Source organism: Podarcis erhardii (genome assembly GCF_964252035.2).
Source record: "Podarcis erhardii genome assembly, chromosome: 13".
NCBI lineage: Eukaryota > Metazoa > Chordata > Lepidosauria > Squamata > Lacertidae > Podarcis > Podarcis erhardii.
In genome coordinates, this window is record NC_138502.1 from 4470309 (window position 1) to 4493651 (window position 23343).

General features: G+C 49.0%; 1 protein-coding gene across 5 annotated transcripts; it reads right to left on the bottom strand.

The window, feature by feature from the left end:
• Positions 1–13423: 13423 nt before the first annotated feature.
• HES7 (hes family bHLH transcription factor 7) lies at positions 13424–22355 on the bottom strand. Of its 5 annotated transcripts, none has more exons than XM_081835829.1 (4): positions 22184–22355; positions 17693–17788; positions 16399–16504; positions 13424–15012 (listed from the first exon to the last, which is right to left on the bottom strand). In XM_081835829.1, exons 1-4 carry the CDS (start codon positions 22214–22216, stop codon positions 14621–14623), a joined length of 627 nt encoding a protein of 208 aa, XP_081691955.1. In that variant the 5' UTR covers positions 22217–22355; the 3' UTR covers positions 13424–14620. The 5 variants fall into 5 exon arrangements, with proteins under 5 accessions (XP_081691955.1, XP_081691954.1, XP_081691956.1 ...); XM_081835828.1 differs by having other exon boundaries at positions 22175–22355; XM_081835830.1 differs by having other exon boundaries at positions 16417–16504; positions 22175–22351.
• Positions 22356–23343: the final 988 nt, after the last annotated feature.

Genomic DNA, 23343 nt, shown 5'->3' on the forward strand with positions numbered 1-23343 from the left:
TGGTGGCAGAAAGTGAGGAGGAATTAAAGAACCTTTTAATGAGGGTGAAAGAGGAGAGCGCAAAATATGGTCTGAAGCTCAACATCAAAAAATGAAGATCATGGCCACTGGTCCCATCACCTCCTGGCAAATAGAAGGGAAAGAAATGGAGGCAGTGAGAGATTTTACTTTCTTGGGCTCCATGATCAATGCAGCTGGTGACAGCAGTCACGAAATTATAAGACGCCTGCTACTTGGGAGAAAAGCAATGACAAACTTAGACAGCATCTTAAAAAGTAGAGACATCACCTTGCCAACAAAGGTCCGTATAGTTAAAGCTCTGGTTTTCCCAGTAGTGATGTATGGAAGTGAGAGCTGGACCATAAAGAAGGCTGATCGCCGAAGAATGGATGCTTTTGAATTCTGGTGCTGGAGGAGACTCTTGAGAGTCCCATGGACTGCAAGAAGATCAAACCTCTCCATTCTGAAGGAAATCAGCCCTGAGTGCTCACTGGAAGGACAGATCCTGAAGCTGAGGCTCCAAGACTTTGGCCCCCTCATGAGAAGAGAAGACTCCCCGGAAAAGACCCTGGTGTTGGGAAAGATGGAGGGCACAAGGAGAAGGGGACGACGGAGGACGAGATGGTGGGACAGTGTTTTCGAAGCTACAAACATGAGTTTGACCAAACTGCGGGAGGCAGTGGAAGACAGGAGGGCCTGGTGTGCTCTGGTCCAGGGGTCACGAAGAGGCGGACACGACTAAACAACTAAACAACAACAACAAGGTTGGTTTGACCTGTTTGTGATCCATTATAAGTGCCCTTTGCGGTTCAAGAAAGGAATTGTAATAAAAATCAACCCATCATTCTACAGTATCGTGGATTAGAAGGACCTTCAGTTTGCTGGTCCATCCAGGCTCTCCTTACCTTCTTTTTTTAAAAACCCTCTTAAATGTTTTCTTTGTAACTTTCAGGCAGGGGATTAATATGAAATGACGGAAGAAAAAGTGAAAGGTCCCACCGAGATTTGAACTCGGATCGCTGGATTCAGAGTCCAGAGTGCTAACCATTACACCATGGAACCTCGGCTTGCGGGACAGTCGAACGCTATTCGTTCTCTGCTCGTCGGAGAGGGAAGGCGGGGACTCCGCCGGCCAATGGTGTCGCGTCGTTCGGCTCCTGCTTTGCATTTCCGCCTCCTCATTTTGTAAGCAAGGCCCCATTCAGAGAACAAAAGAAAAGACTCGCGCGGGGCTGGCGAAGCTGATTGGCCGGGAGGGAAACTGAACGTTCCAACCCTTTGCACTCCCTCTACTCCCACGCCTTTCCTTTATGCTTCATTCTGTTGTTATTGTAAAGGGTCGCGTTAACCCTCTAGTTGCCGGCGCTTTTTAATTCCCCCCCCCCCAACGTTCAGCTTCCCTCCTCCATTTCCGCTGCCTCTTATCTCCCCGCCCCTTCTGTGCCCCCAAATCATCAGCCCCGCTTGCAAGCCGATCGACTCAGCGACAGCAGGGGGAAAACCAAAAAGCAGGTTTGTTCAAATGCTTTGTAACCATTACTGGAAATTTGCGGGAGGGAGGGTGATGGAAAGGGCAGGCGAGGCGGGGGGAGAGAAAGAAGGGGCTTTGAACCGTAGTAGAACCAGGTTTTGTTTTGTTTTATTTTTTAAACCGTGTTGCCAAAAAAAAAAAGTCACTGCAATTATTATAGGAGGGTGATAATAATATTGATTATAAGTAGGACAGCTGCAAACAGTATCTGTAAATATAGCGCTTTGCAGTCTCCAAGGCCCTTCACAACACCCCTGTAAGGAAGGTCAGTATGATTGTTCCCCTGCATTCAGGGCCAGATATAGGTTTGATGAGGCCCTCAGCTACTGAAGATAATGGAGCCCTTTAGATGTCCAGCGGTCCTTTGCCAACAACAAATTGTCACTGTTTTTTGTGTTGGAATATATGCCATATACTAATTTATGGACCTAATAGTACAACACAACACAAAACACTGTTGCTGTATGTAGGTTTTAATTTATTTGTTTTTTATCTTATATTTTGGAAATGTACATCCAGGTTTTTTTCTTTAATTTTTGGGGGGACCCCCAAGAGAGTGGGTCCCTAAGCTATAGCTTGTTTAGCGTATACATAAATTCCACACTGCCTGCATTGCAGGTGGAGACGAGGGCCAAGAGGAGAGTGTCCGTCCCCTGCAATGTTGCCAGGATGGCACAGTATATACAAAGAACAGAACATGGGTTACCAAAATGGTCTGTAGGCCACCAGTGGTCCACAAGCTTCGTTCCGATGGTCCACGGCGTGTCCGCATTAAATGATTGTATTTATTTTTAATTCCATTTTTATTGCTTCTCTTATTTCTCATATGGTATTTTTTTGTGTCCTAATTTCAGGGTCTGGTGCAATAAAATATGCTGTAAGAAATGAGAGAAGCATTAAAAATGGAATTAAAAATCCTACAGCAAACTAGCAACAGGCGTTATACCTTCCACAGCAGACAGGAAAAATATTAAGTGGTCCTACCCAGACCCTCAAGGGACGCGGGTGGCGCTGTGAGTAAAACCTCAGTGCCTAGGACTTGCTGATCGTATGGTCGGCGGTTCGAATCCCCGCGGCGGGGTGCGCTCCCGTTGCTCAGTCCCAGCTCCTGCCCACCTTGCAGTTCGAAAGCACGTCAAAGCGCAAGTAGATAAATAGGGACCGCTTTATAGCGGGAAGGTAAACGGCATTTCCGTGTGCGGCACTGGTGCTGGCTCGCCAGCTGCAGCTTCGTCACGCTGGCCACGTGACCCGGAAGTGTCTTTGGACGGCGCCGGCTCACGGCCTCTAGAGCGAGATGAGCGCGCAACCCTAGAGTCGGACACGACTGGCCTGTACGGGCAGGGATACCTTTACCTTTTTACCCAGACCCTCAGCTAATTTTCAGGAGGTCCATAAAGTTTGGTAACCACCATCCTAGAATGATGGAATTTCCAAGGGGCTTACACGTTGTGTAAGATAATTTACCAGTGGCCAGGAGCAATTGCCTTACTGTCCGAGTCCAGACTGCAAGTCTGTCACGAGCAAAGAGTCAGTGCCAATACCATACACTTCTGCACAGGAACAAAGATCTCTAGATTGCTCATATAGGTGAATCTTACCGTGTGTGTACCTACCTACAAGACGGTGAGGGGAACCTAGAGGAGGGAGGTTATTAGACAAGGACGTGGGGATGACAGCATTCCAAATGGGGAAACCAATCAGATCTTAAGGAACCTCTGCATTCAAGAAAGAACCGTGTTAGGATGGCAATGGAGAGCCTCTAGATCAGGCTTCCCCAACCTTTGGCCCTCCAGATGTTTTGGCCTACAACTCCCATGATCCCCAGCTAACAGGACCAGTGGTCAGGGATGATGGGAATTGTAGTCCAAAACATCTGGAGGGCCGAAGGTTGGGGATGCCTGCTCTAGATAATGTTGGACAACAACTCCCATCCGCCCAGCCAACATGGCTGATGGTTAATGACAACAGGAGCTGGAAAGCTAGAGGTTCCCCACCCCTCTGTTAGGGTAATAATAATAATAACAATAATTTATTATTTATACCCCGCCCATCTGGCTGGGCTTCCCCAGCCACTCTGGGAAGCTTCCAACAAAATATTAAAATACAGTAATGCATCAAACAAGGAAGCATTGGTGGTTCAGTGGTAGAATTCTCGCCTGCCACGCGGGAGGCCCGAGTTCAATTCCCAGCCAATGCAACTTGACTTTTGTGGGACGCAGGTGGTGCTGTGGGTTAAACCACAGAGCCTAGGACTTGCCAATCAGAAGGTCGGCGGTTCGAATCCCCACGACAGGGTGAGCTCCTGTTGCTCGGTCCCTGCTCCTGCCAACCTAGCAGTTCGAAAGCACATCAAGTGCAAGTAGATAAATAGGTACCACTCCAGTGGTGTTTCCGTGCACTGCTCTGGTTCGCCAGAAGCGGCTTAGTCCTGCTGGCCACATGACCCAGAAGCTGTATGCTGGCTCCCTCGGCCAGTAAAGCGAGATGAGCGCCGCAACCCCACAGTCGGACACGACTGGACCTAATGGTCAGGGGTCCCTTTACCTTTACCTTAATGCATCAAACTTTAAAAGCTTCCCTAAACAGGGCTGCCTTCAGATGTCTTCTAAAAGTCTGGTAGTTGTTGTTCTCTTTGACATCTGGTGGGAGGGCGTTCCACAGGGCGGGTGCCACCACCGAGAAGGCCCTCTGCCTGGTTCCCTGTAACTTGGCTTCTCGGAGGGAGGGAACCACCTTTGGCCATCCTGATGTTGACCAGAGGTGAGGATGAGGCTCCCATCCCGTTCATAAGGAAACCTCTGCTGGACCAAGCCAATGACTCGCCTGGTCCAGCATTCTGTTCCCGCAGTGGCCAACCAGGTGCCCCAATGGGAACCCAACAATTAGAATCCAAGCGCCAGAGCCCTCTCCCCTCCAATTTCCAGCAACTGGGAAGCATGACTGTAGAGGCAGAGAGTAGCCACCCTGGCTAGTAGCCATCGATAGCCCTCTCCTCCTGCTTGCCATTCACACAGAGAGAAGCTGCTCCTTCTGAAATCTTTTCTGCATGCAGTGTAAAGCCGGGGTGGTCAGCCTGTGGCCCACTAGATCCTGCGGTGTCTGGATCCCATCGCTCCAAGCGAGGCTGGAGAACGGTCAGGCACGATGGGATTTGTAGTCCAGCAACTTCTGTACAGGAACCCTTAGATTTAAAGTACGGGAACCATCCCCTCTTCCCCCAAAATTCTGATGCTTTAGAGGAAGGAGGCTCTGTGATGGAACACACAGAGCAGGGGTAAGCAGCCTAAGGCCCGGGGGCCGGATCCAGCCCAATCGCCTTCTAAATCCGGCCCGCGGATGGTCCAGGAATCAGCGTGTTTTTACATGAGTAGAATGTGTCCTTTTATTTAAAATGCATCTCTGGGTTATTTGTGGGGCATAGGAATTTGTTCATTTTTTTCCTCTCCAAAATATAATAATAATAATAATAATAATAATAATAATAATAATAATAATAATAATAAATTTATTTATATCCCGCCCCCGCCCCCCGCAGCCGGGCTCAGAGTGGCTAACAACAGTAAAATGATAAAACATTCTAAAATCATTTCATTATGAAATTAATTCAAATCAGATTAATGGCAACCATTGGGCTAGAGTTCCATGAAGATTGCCAAAGGAGGGAGTCAGGCTGTGCCCTGGCCAAAGGCCTGGTGGAACAGCTCTGTCTTGCAGGCCCTGCGGAAAGACGTCAAGTCCCGCAGGGCCCTAATCTCTTGTGGCAGAGCGTTCCACCAGATCGGGGCCACAGCCAAAAAAGCCCTGGCTCTGGTTGAGGCCAGCCTAACCTCCCTGTCGCCTGCGACCTCCAAGATGTTTTTGTTTGAAGACTGTAAGTTCCTCTGTGGGGCATACCAGGAGAGGCGGTCCCGTAGGTACGAGGGTCCTAGGCCGTATAGGGCTTTGAAGGTTAAAACCAGCACCTTAAACCTTATCCTGTACTCCACCGGAATATAGTCCATCCCCCCACATGGTCTGAGGGCTGGTGCACCGGCCCCCTGCTGAAAAAGTTTGCTGACCCCTGGCACAGAGGGACAGTTTTTCCTTACATGGTTAGCTGGGAAAAACCCTGTCGAGCAAACAAACTTGCTTTTCCAACTGGAAGTTTGACTTGTCCATCGACAAGCTGCGCATCCAGCCACCGCCCACAGGAGGGCACAACGACATCACTTACATTTGGCCTGTTTTGCTTTTCTGTGTTTTTATTTCCATTATATATCCCGGTATGCCCCACGGAGAGCCTCAAGGTCCATAAATAGCAACACCCTAGAGGTCCCAGGCTCTAAGGAAGTTTCCGAGCACAATTCAAAGTGTTGGTGCTGACCTTGAAAGCCCTAAACAGCCTCAAAGGCCCAGTATACCTGAAGGAGCATCTCCACCCCCATCGTTCTGCCCAGACACTGAGGTCCAGCGCCGAGGGCCTTCTGGCGGTTCCCTCCCTGCGAGAAGCCAAGTTACAGGGAACCAGGAGAGGGCCTTCTCGGTGGTGGCGCCTGCCCTGTGGAACGCCCTCCCATCAGATGTCAAAGCGATAAACAACTACCTGACATTCAGAAGACATCTGAAGGCAGCCGTGTTCAGGGAAGTTTTTAATATGTGACATTTTAGTGTATTTTTCATCTTTGTTGGAAGCCGCCCGGAGTGGCTGGGGAAACCCAGCCAGATGGGCAGGGTACAAATAAATAATAATAATAATAATAATAATAATAATAATAATAATAATAATAGATTAGCCTCAACCAGAGCCAGGGCCTTTTCAGCACTGGCTCCGGCCTGGTGGAACGCTCTGCCTCATTAGACCAGGGCCCTGCAGGATCTGATTTCTTTCCGCAGGGCCTGTAAGACAGAGTTGTTCCGCCTGGCCTTTGGCTTGGAGCCAATTTGATTCCCTCCCCCTCTTTCTTTTTTCTTTTTCCTTTCTCCTCCTGCGATGAGGCTGCATTTTAATATTTTAATGTTTCAATATTTTAATGTTGTATTTTAATTTTGTTTTTAAGTTGTATTCATTCAACTTGTTTTTATTATTGCTTGTTAGCCGTCCTGAGCCCGGCCTTGGCTGGGGAGGGCGGGGTATAAATAAAACATTAGTATTATTATTATAATTATTATATTATTATTATTATTATTATTATTATTATTATTATTATTATTATTATTATTATTATTATATTATTATTATTATTATTATTATTATTATTATTATTATTATTATTATTATTATTATTATTACTTTTCCTCCCCGGGGCCCAGCTACATTTTTGGGGGAGCCTTTCGGCACTGAGGATTGTGGGATCCTTCACGCAGGTCCGAGGGAGGGACTGGGGTTCCTCCTTATGATTGAGTACCTCTCTCTGTCCTTGCCAGAAATCTCTGTGCCTTTGTTGCCAACCCGGAAGCTGGCCCCTCGCCCCTCGTCCACCCACCTTTCCCTCTCTCCTAATTTTAAGCATGGATTCCACCCAGAAAGAAGCCGCCATCTTGTGCGTGGTGCAGTCGGGCGCGCTGATGATGGAGTACCTGAGAGCCAGCGGAGAAGCGTCGTCCGCAGCCGCCTCCCGGCGCCGCTGGGCGTTCCTACACTCTCTGGGGCAGCGAGGGGGCGAGGAAGAAGAGGAGGAAGAGTCGGAGGAGGAGGAAGAAGAAGAGGAAGAGGAGGAAGGAGGAGAGGAAGAGGTCTTGCTGCCCCGGCAAGCCGCCAGCGCCGGGTTTCGCCGTGGCGGGCGCCTCCGCTCAGTGGAAAGGCGTTTCTGGGCCCGACCACGCAGCACCGAGTGGTGGGACCATACGGTCCTGCAGACGTGGGACGACAGCCAGTGGCTGCAGAACTTCCGCATGCGCAAGGCGACCTTCCTGGAGCTGTGCGCCCGCCTCTCGCCCGCCCTGCAGCGCCAGAAGACGCGGATGCGGGTTCCGTTGAGTGTGGAGAAGAGGGTGGCCATCGCCCTGTGGAAACTGGCCACCTCTGTCTGCTACCGCGACGTGGGGAACCAGTTTGGCGTGGGCCGGTCCACCGCTGGCTCGGTGGTGCTGGAAGTGTGCCGCGCCATCCAGAGGGTTCTGATGCGCGCCACGGTGACCGTGGGCGGCAGCCTGGCGGCCATCATGGCTGGGTTTGAGGAGATGGGCTTCCCCAACTGCGCCGGGGTGGTGGGCACCACACACATGCCCATCCTGTGCCCGCCGCACCAGGCAGCGGAGTACGTCAACTCCAAGGGGTACTATTCCATGGCCTTGCAGGCGTTGGTGGACCACCAGGGCAAATTCACCCACCTGAGTGCTGGCTGGCCAGGGAAGACGCATGAAGCCAAGATCTTCAACAAGTCCACCTTGTTCAGCAAAGGCCAGGAAGGGACCCTCTTTGCCCTGGGCCCCACGGACATCAATGGAGTCTCTGTGCCCAGGGTCATCTTGGGCGGACCGGCCTACCCTCTCCTCCCGTGGCTGATGGTGCCCTACACAGAAGACCTGGACGGCGCCAAGGAGGCCTTCAACGCCACCTTGAGCCGGTGCCAGGAGCCCTTGGAGGAGGCCTTCAACCGGCTGAAGGGCCGTTGGCGGTGCCTGACGGGCCGCAACGACTGCGCGGTGGAGAACCTGCCCCGCCTCATCTCGGCCTGCTGCGTCCTGCACAACATCTGTGAGGAGAAAGGCGAGGCCTACGAGGAGACGTGGGAGGCCGAGGCCAAGCAGCTGGCCGCCACTTTTGAGCAACCTCTCCAGAGACCAGACACCCGCATCAAGCCAGCAGCCAGGTCCGAGAGGGTCCGAGATGCCCTCTGCGCCTACATTGCCAACATGGCATGAAGGGGATGGGAGAATGGGAGAACGTTCTGGCAGCCATTTTGAGGGGTGGAAGGAATCTTCGCTCCTGAGGCCTACGAAGGTCTCCATCCTTGGCCTGGCCACCTGGGATGAAGCCCCGTTGGACCCAACTTCTGAGGAGACATGTATAGGGTTGCTTAGAGAGCCTCCCGGCTAATTTTAGCATAAAATGTGAGAAAGGTTTGGGTGAGGTTGACTTTCCTCCCTTGATATCCATGTGGGGGAAATTAGTTTTCCGAAAGCTTGCCCGCCAGGGATGAAGTCACCGTTTGCCACCTCCTGAAAACATTACTTGTGTGGCAAAGGTTCACCCCCAGATGCACAATTAACTGATTGCCAGCTTGCATTTTATAGGATCTTTGTTCCTCTGGGAAAGGTGACAGTTCCTCTGTCGCCAGAATGGTTGGGTGAACTGGTCCTTGCCGAGCCTTTGGGGGTCCCTCTGTAGAAATAGCAAACCCCATGGAGACCAAAATATTGACGTCTCCAGAAAATACAGCAACCCGTGTTGTGTGGATTTGACCTTCCAGGAGCTCAGTTTTCAGTCCCAAATGGTGTGAGGAGCCCGTCGCACTCCAAACGGTCCTTGACTACAACTCCCATCATCCCTGACCGTCAGACACGTTGGTGGGTGTCGGATGGGAGATGGAGTCCACCAACATCTGAAGAGCTGCAGGTTCATCCTTGTGTGTGTATGGGTCCATTTCTGATTCCATGTTGTGTTGCTAATGCAAACTGTTCTTGTGTTTCCCTCTCTTCCTCCTGGAAAGGGGAGTTCCCAGAACTCTTGCCAATACACTGTGTGGAATTCGGCTCGCCTTGGGTCCCTAGCCACGCACCCCAGGAGAGCAGGGAAGTGGAAAATCACAAGGCTGATGCTGTCGTCACAGGTGCAATTTCTCCTAAAAGAGGGAGTGGGCTGGATCTGTATCCCACATAAACACACCTTTTCTTTTCTAGGGTCTTCCTGAATTAGGATTCTGTCAGAATAGCAGCCCTTACAGAAACATTTGCTCTTTGATATATGTGTGGGTAGTTGCAGTTACGTTGTTGTTGTTACTATTATTATTATTATTATTATTAATGCAAAATGGCTTTCTGGATTTACCGCTTCTTCTTGCAAGAATTGTGGAGGCAGGATACTGTTTTACCAGTTTACAAAGAGGAAGGTGGGGATTATTTGTGCCCCTTTTGCCAACACCCGACTTTCCCAATCTCCCTCTCTCCAGGACGGTAGATAAGAAACAGTCGTCAAATCCCATTAGCATTAGATTTGTAGGACTAGCTGTCCTTTTGCACCCACAAGATCTCTGGCCGTGAATTTCTTCACTCTGCTGGCTGACACTCCCCTTCCAGGTGGGATTAAACTGTTCCAGTTCCTGTCTCCCTCATCCCCACATCTGTTGTAAACAAAATCTGCCCTTTTCCCCTTATGGGGTATCCAAGAGCCCTTATAGACTCCTTACGTGGGTTCCCTATCGGTAGGAGAAAATAACAGAGGCCAGCCAGAGAATATTGAGAAGCAAAGCAGCTAGTAAGCCTGATCTTTATTAAACTGTTGCAACAGGGTCTTCCCCCACGATAAGAAGAATGGAATCCATTATCTCTCTCACACACACCCTGCCCAGTTGATTTAATTCACACAGCATGTGCCAAGTGTGCGAGAGGGAGATGTGCGTTTGCAAACACACAAGGCTCCTCTGTGCTAAACGCCCCAATCCAAAGCTTCACACTTAGGTGCTGACAGGTGAGAAGGTTTACCTCCCTCTGGACTATAAGAAGGAGGTGAGCAGGATCTGAACCCAGGACTTAACCCCCTTCCGGCCATCACAGCTATATTTTCTTAGTAGGAATTTCCCCCAGAGTGGATCCCCTCGTGTACAAATCCTCTGGCAACCGTCGGTCCCCTTTACCTTCGCGGGAAAGCACATGATGTGCAAGTTGTTAATAATAATAAACAAATGTAAATTAAGCTGTGGTAGTTCTTTCTTATTGATTTATTTCGGGCTCTGATCGCATTGCTAGTGGGGCGGTCGTCAGTAGGTGGTTACAGATCCACAATCTGGATTCAAAACAGGTCTGGGGTTTGCCAGGGTGGGGGGTGGAAAGAGGTGACAGAAATGCAAGAAGGCTAAAGAATATTGGGAAATGATATATAATGAATTGAAAAAAATGTTGGAAAAAAAACCCTTGTTAAAAAACCAGAATCTTTCCTGCTCTGAATTTTGGATCACGATATAAGAGAGGGAAATTGGAGGTTGTTTATTTAACAGCAGCAAGAATAGCATGGAAAACAGAGAAAACACCAACAAAGGAAAAATGGCAAGCCAAGCTTATGGACTACGCGGAACTGGCTAAGCTGACAGAAAGGATACATGAGCGAGACAACGTTGATTTCAAAAAGGAGTGGGAACCATTTATAAACTATAAAAAGGCAGTATAACGATTTGGACCCATTGGCAGGTTTTGACTAAACTTTCACAGCTATATAAGAGGTAAAATCAGCAGGGTATAGAATTTGTTTAATAAATCAGTACGGAAATACGGGGGAAGCCAAAGAGGGGAAAGGGGGAGAAATATGGATATATAAACTGTTCAGTTAAGATTTGTGGAAAATTTGTTGTTATACAGTGGTACCTCAGGTTAAGTACTTAATTCATTCCGGGGGTCCGTTCTCAACCTCAAACTGTTCTTAACCTGAAGCACCACTTTAGCTAATGGGGCCTCCTGCTGCTGCCACCGCGCGATTTCTGTTCTCATCCTGAAGTAAAATTCTTAATCCGAGGTACTATTTCTGGGTTAACGGAGTCTGTAACCTGAAGCGTCTGTAACCTGAGGTACCACTGTAATTTGAAAATTCAATGGCTATGCTTCTTGGAAGTTTGGGTGCAACTCGGCTTGCAGAAGAGATGTTTGCATGGGGTTATGATAAGTAGTGTGAGGGCCATCCACATTCCCTGCACCTTTAACTCAGTGGCTCTCAATCTTTTTTCTCTGGGCCGCACTTTCTAAATAAAAATTTGCTCACGCCGCAATTGAATTTTCTACTGATCCGTTGGAAAACAAGAAGAAGCAACAAACGGCAGCGGTGCTTGATTTATAAGAGAACACAACTACTTTATGACACGATTGTGGGAGGTCCAGGAAGTAAAAAACAATGCAGCTACATAGCAACATGCAGTGCTTTTTTTCCTAAAAAAATGTTTAGTGGTACAGTGGTACCTCGGGTTACATACGCTTCAGGTTACAGATGCTTCAGTTTACAGACGCTTCAGGTTACAGACTCCGCTAACCCAGAAATATTACCTCGGGTTAAGAACTTTGCTTTAGGATGAGAACAGAAATCGTGCAGCGGAGGCGCGGCAGGAGCAGGAGGCCCCATTAGCTAAAGTGGTGCTTCAGGTTAAGAACAGTTTCAGGTTAAGAACAGACCTCTGGAACAAATTAAGTTCTTAACCCGAGGTACCACTGTACTCTCATTTTCCTACGCTTATTGAAATGCTGCCACTCCATGAGGCCCAACTTAGATTCACAAAATGTTTAGGAGTATGTGTACCCCTGCGTTCCCCCAGAAAAAATCACTGGCAACGTGACTCATTCCTAAAATATAATTATGGATGAGCCTATGACACATGCACTTTAAGTATGTATACAAACTCAGTGAGAGGTGTGAGCTTGCTTTTGCCAAGTAATCTCATATTAGGTCTAATTTGAGACAAACACTCATTTCCTCATGAACACAAAGAAGCTGTTCTCTTTTCTGATCTTAATACGAATGGGACCCCTGACCATTAGGTCCAGTCGTGGCCGACTCTGGGGTTGCGGCGCTCATCTCGCTTTATTGGCCGAGGGAGCCGGCATACAGCTTCCGGGTCATGTGGCCAGCAGGACTAAGCCGCTTCTGGCGAACCAGAACAGCGCACGGAAACGCCGTTTACCTTCCTGCCGGAGCGGTACCTATTTATCTACTTGCACTTTGATGTGCTTTCGAACTGCTAGGTTGGCAGGAGCAGGGACCGAGCTGTCATTGTTTGTAAAAAGAAAAAAGGAAAGGGTTCTGACCTCCCTTTGTCTCCACAGCCTGGTCCTCAGACCCTTGTCGGCATAAAAGAGTCCACAAGAATATCCTTGCAGAATGCTTTCTGCTTTTATTTTTAAAAGTCTTTCTGCAAAAGTGACTGACCAACTGTACACACCAACACTATCAGCTTTCACTAACGCAACCAACCAAACCCAACATTTCTCACTCTATATATACAACCCGGAGCAGACTGCTGGCTCATGCTGACCCAGCCTTCTTAAGCATTAAAGAAACAGAGGTCATTTTAGCCGTTTACCTTCCCGCCGGAGTGGTACCTATTTATCTACTTGCACTTTGACGTGCTTTTGAACTGCTAGGTTGGCAGGAGCAGGGACCGAGCAACGGGAGCTCACCCCGTCGTGGGGATTTGAACTGCCGACCTTCTGATCGGCAAGTCCTAGGCTCTGTGGTTTAGACCACAGCGCCACCCGCATCCCTGATCTTAATACTATACTGCACTAAATGTTTAAATGTTGCTTTGATTGTCCGCTAACTTTTGTATCTCTCCGATGTGTAGACTGATATTCTCAGGTTGTGGGTTTAACTGCCCAGGGGTCAGAATAGAAGTCGATTTTTAAAATTATTTTTTTGCCCTGCCCTTTTAGTGACATTTCAGTGATTTCTTTATAATGCTTCTGGGTCACTTCTGAACTTGACGTCATGCAAATATACAGTCACACACATATTGAATGTGCATAAATTGGGGGTGTGTGTGCCTGTATTATGAGGGAGAGACTCTGGGTAAAGGAGCGCTCTCCATCACACTACACCAAAATACACTAAAAAATGATTCAGACATAAATACTTCTTGTTATATAGTTACTGATACGTATGTGTCTTCCTTTCCGTGGGGGAGGAAATGTACGTCTTGGAAATTTTCTGGAGAACCCTAGAAAAGAATGAGTCCCACTCCATGTTTTTAAAGGAAATACGTTTTTATTACATGGTGCATATAGATTTCAACACAAGGAACTATTTAAACAAGCAACCAAAAACATCCCAATACAAGCCATAACTGGGTGGGGTGGGGGTGGGAAATATTATTTATAATAATAATACCTGAAAGTTTGGAGAAAAAGAAAAAAAAAAGAAATTAAAGATATTTTTTAAACGAACCTAAATGGGGGGAAATTACTCGTTTTGATTTCAAACAGGCATGTCATGAAACGTTTGCAAATGACACGGGCTTGGTAATCCAAGCACACACTCAGCCACTCGCACACACATCCAAAAGCAAACAAATCATAGAATTCTACAGGAGACGGGGTGTTTATGCAGGTACGTGAAAATCTGATTTCTGGCATATTACATTTAGAGACAATTCCTTCCACTCCTCAGACCCTAACAGGGTGCGAACAGAGGTGGAAAACCTGTGACTTCTTCTTGTCACGAGTCCCAGGTAGTGGGGCATGTGGTCTTGGGGGTAATGGGAATTGGGGGGTCCTGGAAGACCCCAAGTTTCCCATTCATCCTGTAGAAGCACCCTGCTGGGGCCACGATCATTAGTCAAAAGGCATCTTACCTACGCAAGGCAGCAATGTCTTACCTGTGCAAGACCAGGATGCTGAGAACTGAGCAAAGCAGCCGATCGGCTCCTTTGGAGTCTTACCCGTCGGGTCGCAACTTGCAAAAGACTTTCCTTAAACAGGCTCTTCCACTTCAGCAGCTCAGCTCCAGAGCTGGGAGAAATCTGATGGGAGCCCCAACTTTTCCCCACCCACCGCAGAGCATCACAGTGGTAGGAAAGGTTGCAGCCCTCAAACCATTCTTCACTTACCTGCAAAGTCCTCTTGGGAGTCCCAATTTGCAAACCGCTGGTTGAGGGTAAAAACAACAACAAAAAAACACAAAAAAATGACCCTCTGGGTCCCTTCCATCTACGAGTCTATAAAAACCTCATTTCTAGATGTATAAATGCTAGCAGAGTCACTAGGTGAAGGCCCAAGCTACTAGTCCCTAAGAAACCATCTCCCTTTCTCAGAGGAGAGCGCTACATTTGAGGCAGTAAGGTGACGTCTCATCCCATCGTAAAGTCACCCGGCAGTGTGATCCCATCACAAAGGTTTTATTAGATAATATATATATATATATTTACATACATAAATGTTTGGGGCAGGGGGGTGGAGGGCAGGAGTGTTTGTGCTCTAGGGCCAAGGCCTCCAGAAAGCCGACGGAGGCGCCAGGAGCCTCTTGGCTGAGGCGGCGGCGTCTCGGCTGTGTCTCTGTTGGCCCGTGCTGGAGCAAGCGGGGTCTGGGCTCCGTGAGGATTCGCTCAGCGGCTTCACGGGTGAGCAGAAGCCCTCGGGCGTCCGGGGAGGCAATTCCTCCAGCGAAGGGCTAGGGGAGAAGACGGCGAGGGTCCAGTCTTGGCTCTGGGGCTCCGGCTTGGAGGCCAGGTAGAGGTGCAAAGTTTCTAGCAGGTGGCTTTGGACGGACGGGTGGGTTTGCTGGATGAAGGCGGCGAGACCCAGGAGACACTCCCGGAAGCCCATCATGTAGCAGGTCTGGAGGGTCCCGTCTTCCGAGGGGTCGGCTCCTGGAGGGGCAGAATTGGGGAGCCAGGGAGAAGGCTGGTCACTCAAACCCTAGGGAGGTGGGCCTCCATAGCCTTGCAGGGAGTCGGGTCAGATCTCAACTCTGTAAGGCTGTGGCTCTAGAGTCCATAGAACCAGGGGATGCTCAGTGTGGATGGAACCTAAGCAGTCAAGTCCAACACTGTTTGCCTAGAGTGGACGCAGACAGGGGGACATTACTCCAGCCAGGAGGACTTCCTGTCACACCTAGTCTGGAGCATCCTCCCTCTGCCAGGTAGATGGGCGTGGCCCCAGGAGACCCTGTAAAAGGGCCAGACACACAGCCACCTTCCTCTTTCGCTGCTCACTTCTGATACTGGCGTATTTTGCTGTCTGCTGGCTCTCAGCCAGCAACACACTGGCTCATTCCCATATGGGATGAACTCAAACACTCTTCTGTAACTCCCAGCTAAAGCCTGCCTTCAGGGAACCTACTGCAAGCTGAATGTGAGTGCGCTTCTTGTCGTTGCTTTTCAAAGAAGGCGGTTGCACCTTTATTCTTTTCGAGAGGGGATAAAAGGGGAATTTGCCAGGAACAAACCCAAGCTAGAGAAAGCCAGATTGGACTGCTTACTTAAGTAAAGGTAAAGGGACCCCTGACCATTAGGTCCAGTCGTGGCCGACTCTGGGGTTGCGGCGCTCATCTCACTTTACTGGCCGAGGGAGCCGGCGTACAGCTTCTGGGTCATGTGGCTAGCATGACTAAGCCGCTTCTGGCGAACCAGAGCAGCGCACGGAAACGCCGTTTACCTTCCCGCCAGAGTGGTACCTATTTATCTACTTGCACTTTGACTTGCTTTCAAACTGCTAGGTTGGCATGAGCAGGGACCGAGCAACGGGAGCTCACCCCATCACGGGGATTCGAACCGCCGACCTTCTGATTGGCAAGTCCTAGGCTCAGTGGTTTAACCCACAGCGCCACACGCATCCCTCTTAAGTAAAGAGATTCAGATGAATCAACCAACTAGCTTCGTGCTATATACTGGGGAATGTACTCTGCTACTAACTCACTAGCGTGAGTGAGGAAGGATAATATTAAATCAATAAGTCCTCTCCTACTATCCGCTATTCCCAACACTCAGGAGGTGGTTGTACCCTCTGGGCTCCCCACCTGGCCCATGGGACTCTTAAGCTCCTCCCTCCCCCAGGCCACACCCATCTCTGTCCCTCCTTGAGCATCCTTGTCTGGATGGAGGGTGGGTGTGGAAATTTCTGGCTTTGGCAAGGTGAGAATGGGGACTCCCATGCATTGAAGAACAGGGAGCAAAGCATTTGAGCAACTCACAAACACTCTCACAGACCTGGCCAGGTCTCTCTGATACAGCCACATACATCCCCCCAACACCCACCATGCAGGTCATTTGTACCCTGGGGTTTAGCTGCGTTCATCTCCCGCAGGTATCCTACAGCAATCTCCAAGATCTCTGCTTTCTCCACCTTGGGGTTCTTCAGAGTCTGTAATGAAAGAGGTCCGAGAAGAAGGGGGCTGAAGGGGAAACTTTTGCAGGGAATAGTCAGTGGCTGCGGGGCAGAGCAATGGATCAGCGTGCTGACAGTCCTGGGTTCAGCTACCGGCAGGTCTAGGGAGCATAGCTGTCAACTTACAGATTTGAAAATCAGGGACCAGCAGCCTCGAAAATAAGGGATCAGGAGCCAAAATAAGGGATTTTCCGGGCACAGGTATGTTCAACTTCTGAGCCCCTCCGAGCCAAAGGCAGAAAGCCCAGCCAGCAACCAAACGAAGCCTCAAACGGTGGTTCCCACAGTGCAGCAACCCGGCAAAGGGGATGCAGCAAGGGAAACCACCGTCCCCTCTCCGCTGGGAAGCACTACGCAAAGGTGAGTCCCCAGGCAACGCGGCCGATTTGATTGGCACAAGGCATGCAAGCTCCACCCCCCTGTCGTTCTTAGACTCCTTACTGGGTGAGCAACGCAGCCAAGCAACACAGTTGGAGCCTCCCTCCTCCCTGGCCGGCAGGGAGAGAGGGAGAGGAGCTGCTTCCTTTGAAACCCAGGAAATTTAAGGGACATCATCAATAAGGGACAGCAGCGGGACACGGCGCTGGGATAAGGGACTGTCCCGCCAAATAAGGGACGGTTGACAGTTATGCTAGGGAGGGCTGGGACTGCGAAGGACACCTCCCACGTGCAGATCCTTCTTGCCTCACCGACCCCCCACCCTGCCCAGGATCTACTGCTGCTAACCAACAACAGGGATTTTGAAAATCACTGCGCAAGTGCCAACTTACTCTTGGGGAACACGGACAGGATAGACAAGACAGGAAGAACGGTAGAGAATACCTGATCAAGTCTCCGGGGCCACCTATTTCTCTGCCAATTCCTTTTAACCAAAGCCTTCTTTTTAGAGCAGAGTCATGTAGAGCAATAGCTCCACCTGCTGGCAGTTGAAGAAATAAACGCACAATCCACTTCAATGCACTTTAAGGGGGTTCAATTAACGCTAAGGCCTCCTCGGGAAATCGGAAGGCCACAAAGTTGACGCAGACCCACGGGTCTGACACTATCCCAAACGGCAGCGGTTACGTTCTCAGGGAGAAGTCCTAGCTAGGACTTGCGGGGAATGGGGAGTGGGGGGGGGCCTGTGGGGAGCAGGCTGGCTTCAGGGGGCACCTCCTCACTGACCTGGCTGTGGGTCCTCTGCAGGAGCAGCTGGCGCAGTTCCTCCAGGCTCCGATTGATGCGGTCGCGGCGACGCTTCTCCGCCAGGGGCTTCAGCATCTGAATAGACAAACAATTGGGGGGGTTGACCCCTGGGTGGGGTGGGCAGCCACTTTGATAGATAGGCACTGATACACTCCATTGCAGAGCAGGATCTTCCCTTTCCAATGAACAGGTTTTGCCAAGAAGTTTAGATCTCCAAATGTACCCATCAACCACCCCACTAAAAAAAAAAGGGTTGGGGGGGGTAATAAAGACAACACAGAGCTGAACCAATGGTCGCCTTGTTCCTTGCCAGCCCCCAATCTTCTCCCCTCTACCCTCACCCACTTGCCTTTCCCATTTTGGATGCTACAGCCCCCATCTCTCTATTCCAGTCCTTATCCCACCAGGCAGGCAAATTCTCTAGGTTAGATGGAGCCAGGGCTGGATTTAGGTTTGAAGAGGCCCTAAGTTACTGGAGGTAACGGGGCCCTTTATATGTCCAGCGGTCCTCTGTCAGCAACAAATTGTCACTGTTTTTTGTGTTGAATATATGCTCTATGGTCATTTATGGGCCTAATAGGTATCTCAAGCCATGTTGCCATGCAACCAGTCCATGCAGAATGTAGGCACCCTATATATAGAAAGAAGCAAACCAGTGATATTTTAGGGAGCAGGCTAGCAGGTGGGGCCCATTAACACAAAACACTGTTGCTGTATGTAGGTTTTATTTGCTTTTTGTCTTATATTTTGGAAATGTACATCCAGTTTTTTTCCTTTGAATTTTTTGGGGGGTCCCAAGAGAGTGGGGCCCTAAGCTATAGCTTGTAGGTAGTGCTTTTGCTGCCCCCTAGAGGGACACGGGTGGCGCTGTGAGTTAAACCACAGAGCCTAAGACTTGCTGATCAGAAGGTCGGCGGTTCGAATCCCCGTGACGGGGTGAGCTCCCGTTGCTCAGTCCCTGCTCCTGCCAACCTAGCAGCACAAAAGCATGTCAAAGTGCAAGTAGATAAATAGGTCTGGCGGGAAGGTAAACGGCGTTTCCATGCGCTGCTCTGGTTCGCCAGAAGCGGCTTAGTCATGCTGGCCACATGACCCGGAAGCTGTACGCCGGCTCCCTCGGCCAGTAAAGCGAGATGAGCGCCACAACCCCAGAGTCAGCCACAACTGGATGTAATGGTCCCTTTACCTTTACCTAGAGGCAGCGAGGCAAATAGCTGGGGGGGGGGGTGTGCTATTTTTTCTTGGATGAACGGCCCTTCATTTCACAATAAAAAAGGGAACCAAACCCTTTAACCTCAACATTAACATCAGGCTGCGATCTCAAGCCTGCTTTCTTGAAATGGAAAATCTGTCAAAATCCACACAGCTCTGTTCTTCTTGGCGCCTGCTTAAAGCCTTTCGGTTTAAGCAAGCCTACCCGGTTAGGTAGAATTTCGACGTGCCTGTTTTGGGGTTTTTTGTTTACGTTCATCACTGATTTAAAATTGTTGAATGTTTTAAATAGTTGTTCTCACCCATAATTGTCACAGCTGTCAACTTTTCCCTTTTCTTGTGAGGAATCCTATTCGGAATAAGGGGATTTCCCTTAAAAAAAGGGAAACGTTGACAGCTATGATAATTGTTCAGTGGTACCTCGGGTTAAGTACTTAATTCGTTTCGGAGGTCCGTACTTAACCTGAAACTGTTCTTAACCTGAAGCACCACTTTAGCTAATGGGGCCTCCTGCTGCTGCCGGAGCACGATTTCTGTTCTCATCCTGAAGCAAAGTTCTTAACCTGAAGCACTATTTCTGGGTTAGCGGAGTCTGTAACCTGAAGCGTATGTAACCTGAAGTGTATGTAACCCGAGGTACCACTGTATTGTTTTATTCCAGCTGCAAACCACTCTGAGGTGGGTTTGTTTGTTTGCCTGTATTTCAATGAAGCGGTGTATAAATTTTATGAAATGAAATACAGTGGTACCTCGGGTTACATACGCTTCAGGTTACAGACTCCGCTAACCCAGAAATAGTGCTTCAGGTTAAGAACGTTGCTTCAGGATGAGAACAGAAATCGTGCTCCGGCAGCAGCGGGAGGCCCCATTAGCTAAAGTGGTGCTTCAGGTTAAGAACAGTTTCAGGTTAAGTACGGACCTCCGGAACGAATTAAGTACTTAACCCGAGGTACCACTGTAAAACGTGTCGAGCATCGGAGCATTAATGTGAAATCTGTTGTTCTTTATCTAATGTGGGGGCAAATATAAAACGCATCGGCAGTTTCCTTGATATTCTGCCCATCACAGCTGCCTCCTGCCCAGGTCAGGCATCTTCTGCAAAATCCACTGGATAAGGAACACACTTTCTCATTCAGCTGAGCCCTCCCCAATCCTACTTGAAAACCGCCCCCTCCCCAAATGCCCAGGAAGCAATTCCCATAAAGCCCCCTCCCTCCCGCTTCCCCTGGTAAAATGGGAAGAGCCTGGAGAAGCCAGGACTTGTTTCTGCCTGGAAGAATTTGCAACTTCTTGGTTGCAAAATCGCTTTCCTCGCCCCACCCCTTCAATTCTTCCTGAATCCAGCCAGCCCCAAACTGCACCCACAAACCCATCCCACCAGATCCCAAACCCGCCAGGCCTTTAGAGACAGCATTAAGGAAAGTTTGCCATATTGCACGTGAAATTATTTCGCCCAGTTAGAAGAAAACAAAAGAGCATCATCATCATTTTGCAGGTCCTTCCCAGAATTCTGCAACTCCTTTTGGCACAACCACTGAACAGGCAAAAAAAATAAATTACACCCCCCCTCCTCGGATATATACACACGTTACTTTGTTTCAGAGCATCACGTGTTGGCGTTGTTGTTTGTTAATTATTGCGATGACGGTCTGTATGTTTTCCGTAGCTAATACCGGCACTTTCACCGCGGACTCAGCGCCCTGGCACAAGATATAAGCTCCTGAGGGTTGCAGCGAAAGTTAGTCCTACTCAAGAGTATACCCATTCGAAATTAAGGGCACGGCGAGCTTAGCTCCATTCGTTTCAGTGGGTCTACTCCCTGTGTGTGTACAGTATTGTGACGCACCCGTGCAAGAAGAAAGGGGGAGGGTGGTCTGCGCTGCTGCAAAACTGATATAATCATTCATTCATTCATTCATTCATTCATTCTATTGCGCCGCCGCCCCCAGGAGACGCCAGCAACAAAACAACACAAATTCAAAACATTACAAGACAAACATTTAAAGACAATCACATCTCACAGCTCAATAAATTCATGGTGGCCAAGATCAAAACCTCAGCCAAGTGCCTGGATTAATTTATTTATAATTTTTTATTTTATTTTTAATCCTTCCCCAAAAAGTCCACCAAGCGGAGACAGGCGCCCCCCAGGGAAGGGCAGAGGGCGAGTTCTTTCTCCAGGGGGGGTAGCCAAGGCGGTGCCCTCCAGAAAGTGTGGGGCTCCACGGCTCCCCTCACCCGCCGATCCCGAACGCCGCCCCCTCTCCTCCCCTGATCTGCGCGCAACCCTTGCGCAAGAGATGCGCCCAGCAGGGCGCGCGCCATCTCCGCGCACCTCCCTCCAGAAAAGACCACGCAGAGCAAGCCAGCGCTAAGCAGCCGGCCCTCTCTTCCCTGGCTGGGGAAGATCTGCGTCCCACCACCCCAGCCCTGGGTTATTCCCGGAGTGTGGCCAATGGCCAGGGCTGGTGGGGGCCGGCGGGGCGCAGCAGCAGCGCCTGGCGGGCCTGGAGGGCGGTGTGTAGGCGAGGACCTGGGTTCAAATCCTTCCACTCAGCCACCGGGTGATCCTGGGACCGGGGCACCCGGTCAGCCCAACCTACCTCGCGGGGTTGTTGTAGGGAGACAATGGAGAGGACCAGCTCCTTGAAGGATGGATAGATAGCTAGATAGCTAGATGATAGATAGATAGATAGATAGATAGAATGATAGATAGATAGGTAGATGATAGATAGATAGATAGATAGATAGATAGAATGATAGATAGATAGATAGATAGATAGATAGATAGATAGATAGATAGATGATAGATAGATAGATGATGATAGATAGATAGAGGGTCTGCGTAAAAGGCAGATCTACACGGATCAGGGTCTGCGTAAAAGGCGGATTTAATTTGAATGAAAAAAATCATATGAATTCACGAGGATCCGTCTAGATCCGCCTTTTACCTTTTTCCATAGATAGATAGATAGATAGATAGATAGATAGATGATAAATAGATAGATAGATAGATAGATAGATGATAGATAGATGATAGATAGATATAAATAGATGATAAATAGATAGATAGATGATAGATAGATGATAGATAGATATAAATAGATGATAAATAGATAGATGATAGATAGATAGATCCACTTTCTCTGGGTCACGCCTCCATACACACCCACCCTCTTAGCTGTCTATGCTGAGCCCCCCAACCCCCCCTGCACCCCCACTTTCCTTCCCCTGATGCAGCCCATATACCTTTCTCACCCCTCCTGGCTCAGAGCTCTCCGTAGTCACCATCGCCACCGGGCTCTCTCCTGGCAAGCCTGCCTTTCCCCCCGGGGACGATGGTCAAAGTGAGCCAGCCCCCCTGCGACCCCCGCCCTCCTTTCCCTTCGCCTCCTCCTCCTTTAATGACCCGTCAGGCGCAGCCCACATCTGGGGGAGTGAGTTTGATCCGTCCCTTTCAGTAGCGCGCGCACACACACACACACTCCATAGGTGTGAAATGGGGGGGGACACCCCCCCCAAATGTTAAAACTTTCACAAGCAGTCAATACCTCCTTCCCCCAAAGTACTGGAAGGGATCATCATCAGATTGGCTTGGCTTGGCTCAGAGTGGGTTGCAATAATTTGCATGTCAACTTTTTTCTTTTAAATTAAATTATACTTTTCAACTTTATACACTTCACTAATTTTACAATCATTTTGACATTTCAAAACTTGACTTCCTCCTCTTTCTACGGCTCCTTAAATTTATTGTTCATATATTCTGCACATCCAAATTAACTTAATTTGCTCATTTATTCATCTTTTTAAAATATATACTCCTATAAAACTGCAGGTTATTACAATAATCCTGCCAATGTTTTAATCTGTTTACATGACTGTCATCTTTGATTATCTCTCCACCCCACCCCCAGATTTTCAGTTAGGGATGGTGCTGGGTTTGGGGGGTTCATTTTAAGCGAAAGCAAGGTAGAGAAAAGAATTCAGAGTCTCTGTGATCCGAGCTTTCTTGCTCAGCCGTGACTGCAAAATCTTGTAAAACGAGGAGTGTGTGTTTGTGTGTGTGTGTGTTTGTTAATGCTGAATGTTTTGGCCTTTTGGTTAAGCCACAGGAGCGAGTTCCAATTCTTCTTCTAAGGTGGAGATATTTTTCTCCAAATGAATCCAATTTTTTAAAAAAGAGAGAACAAAAATAAGAATTTGGCTTCTGGAATGCTATCCACTTTCAGACCGGTGAGCTGTTTTGATTCAGATCCAAAGCAGTTCAGTGGTTGTTATGGCAGTGTAAGGAAAAGGGCCTAGTTTCTGAAATGAAAAAGCAGGTGGTTTTGTGTGTCATACATGTGTGAAATGATTCGTTGCCAATGTGCTGTCTCCCCCCCCCACCACCACTGCCTTTAAATACCTGCATTGCAGAG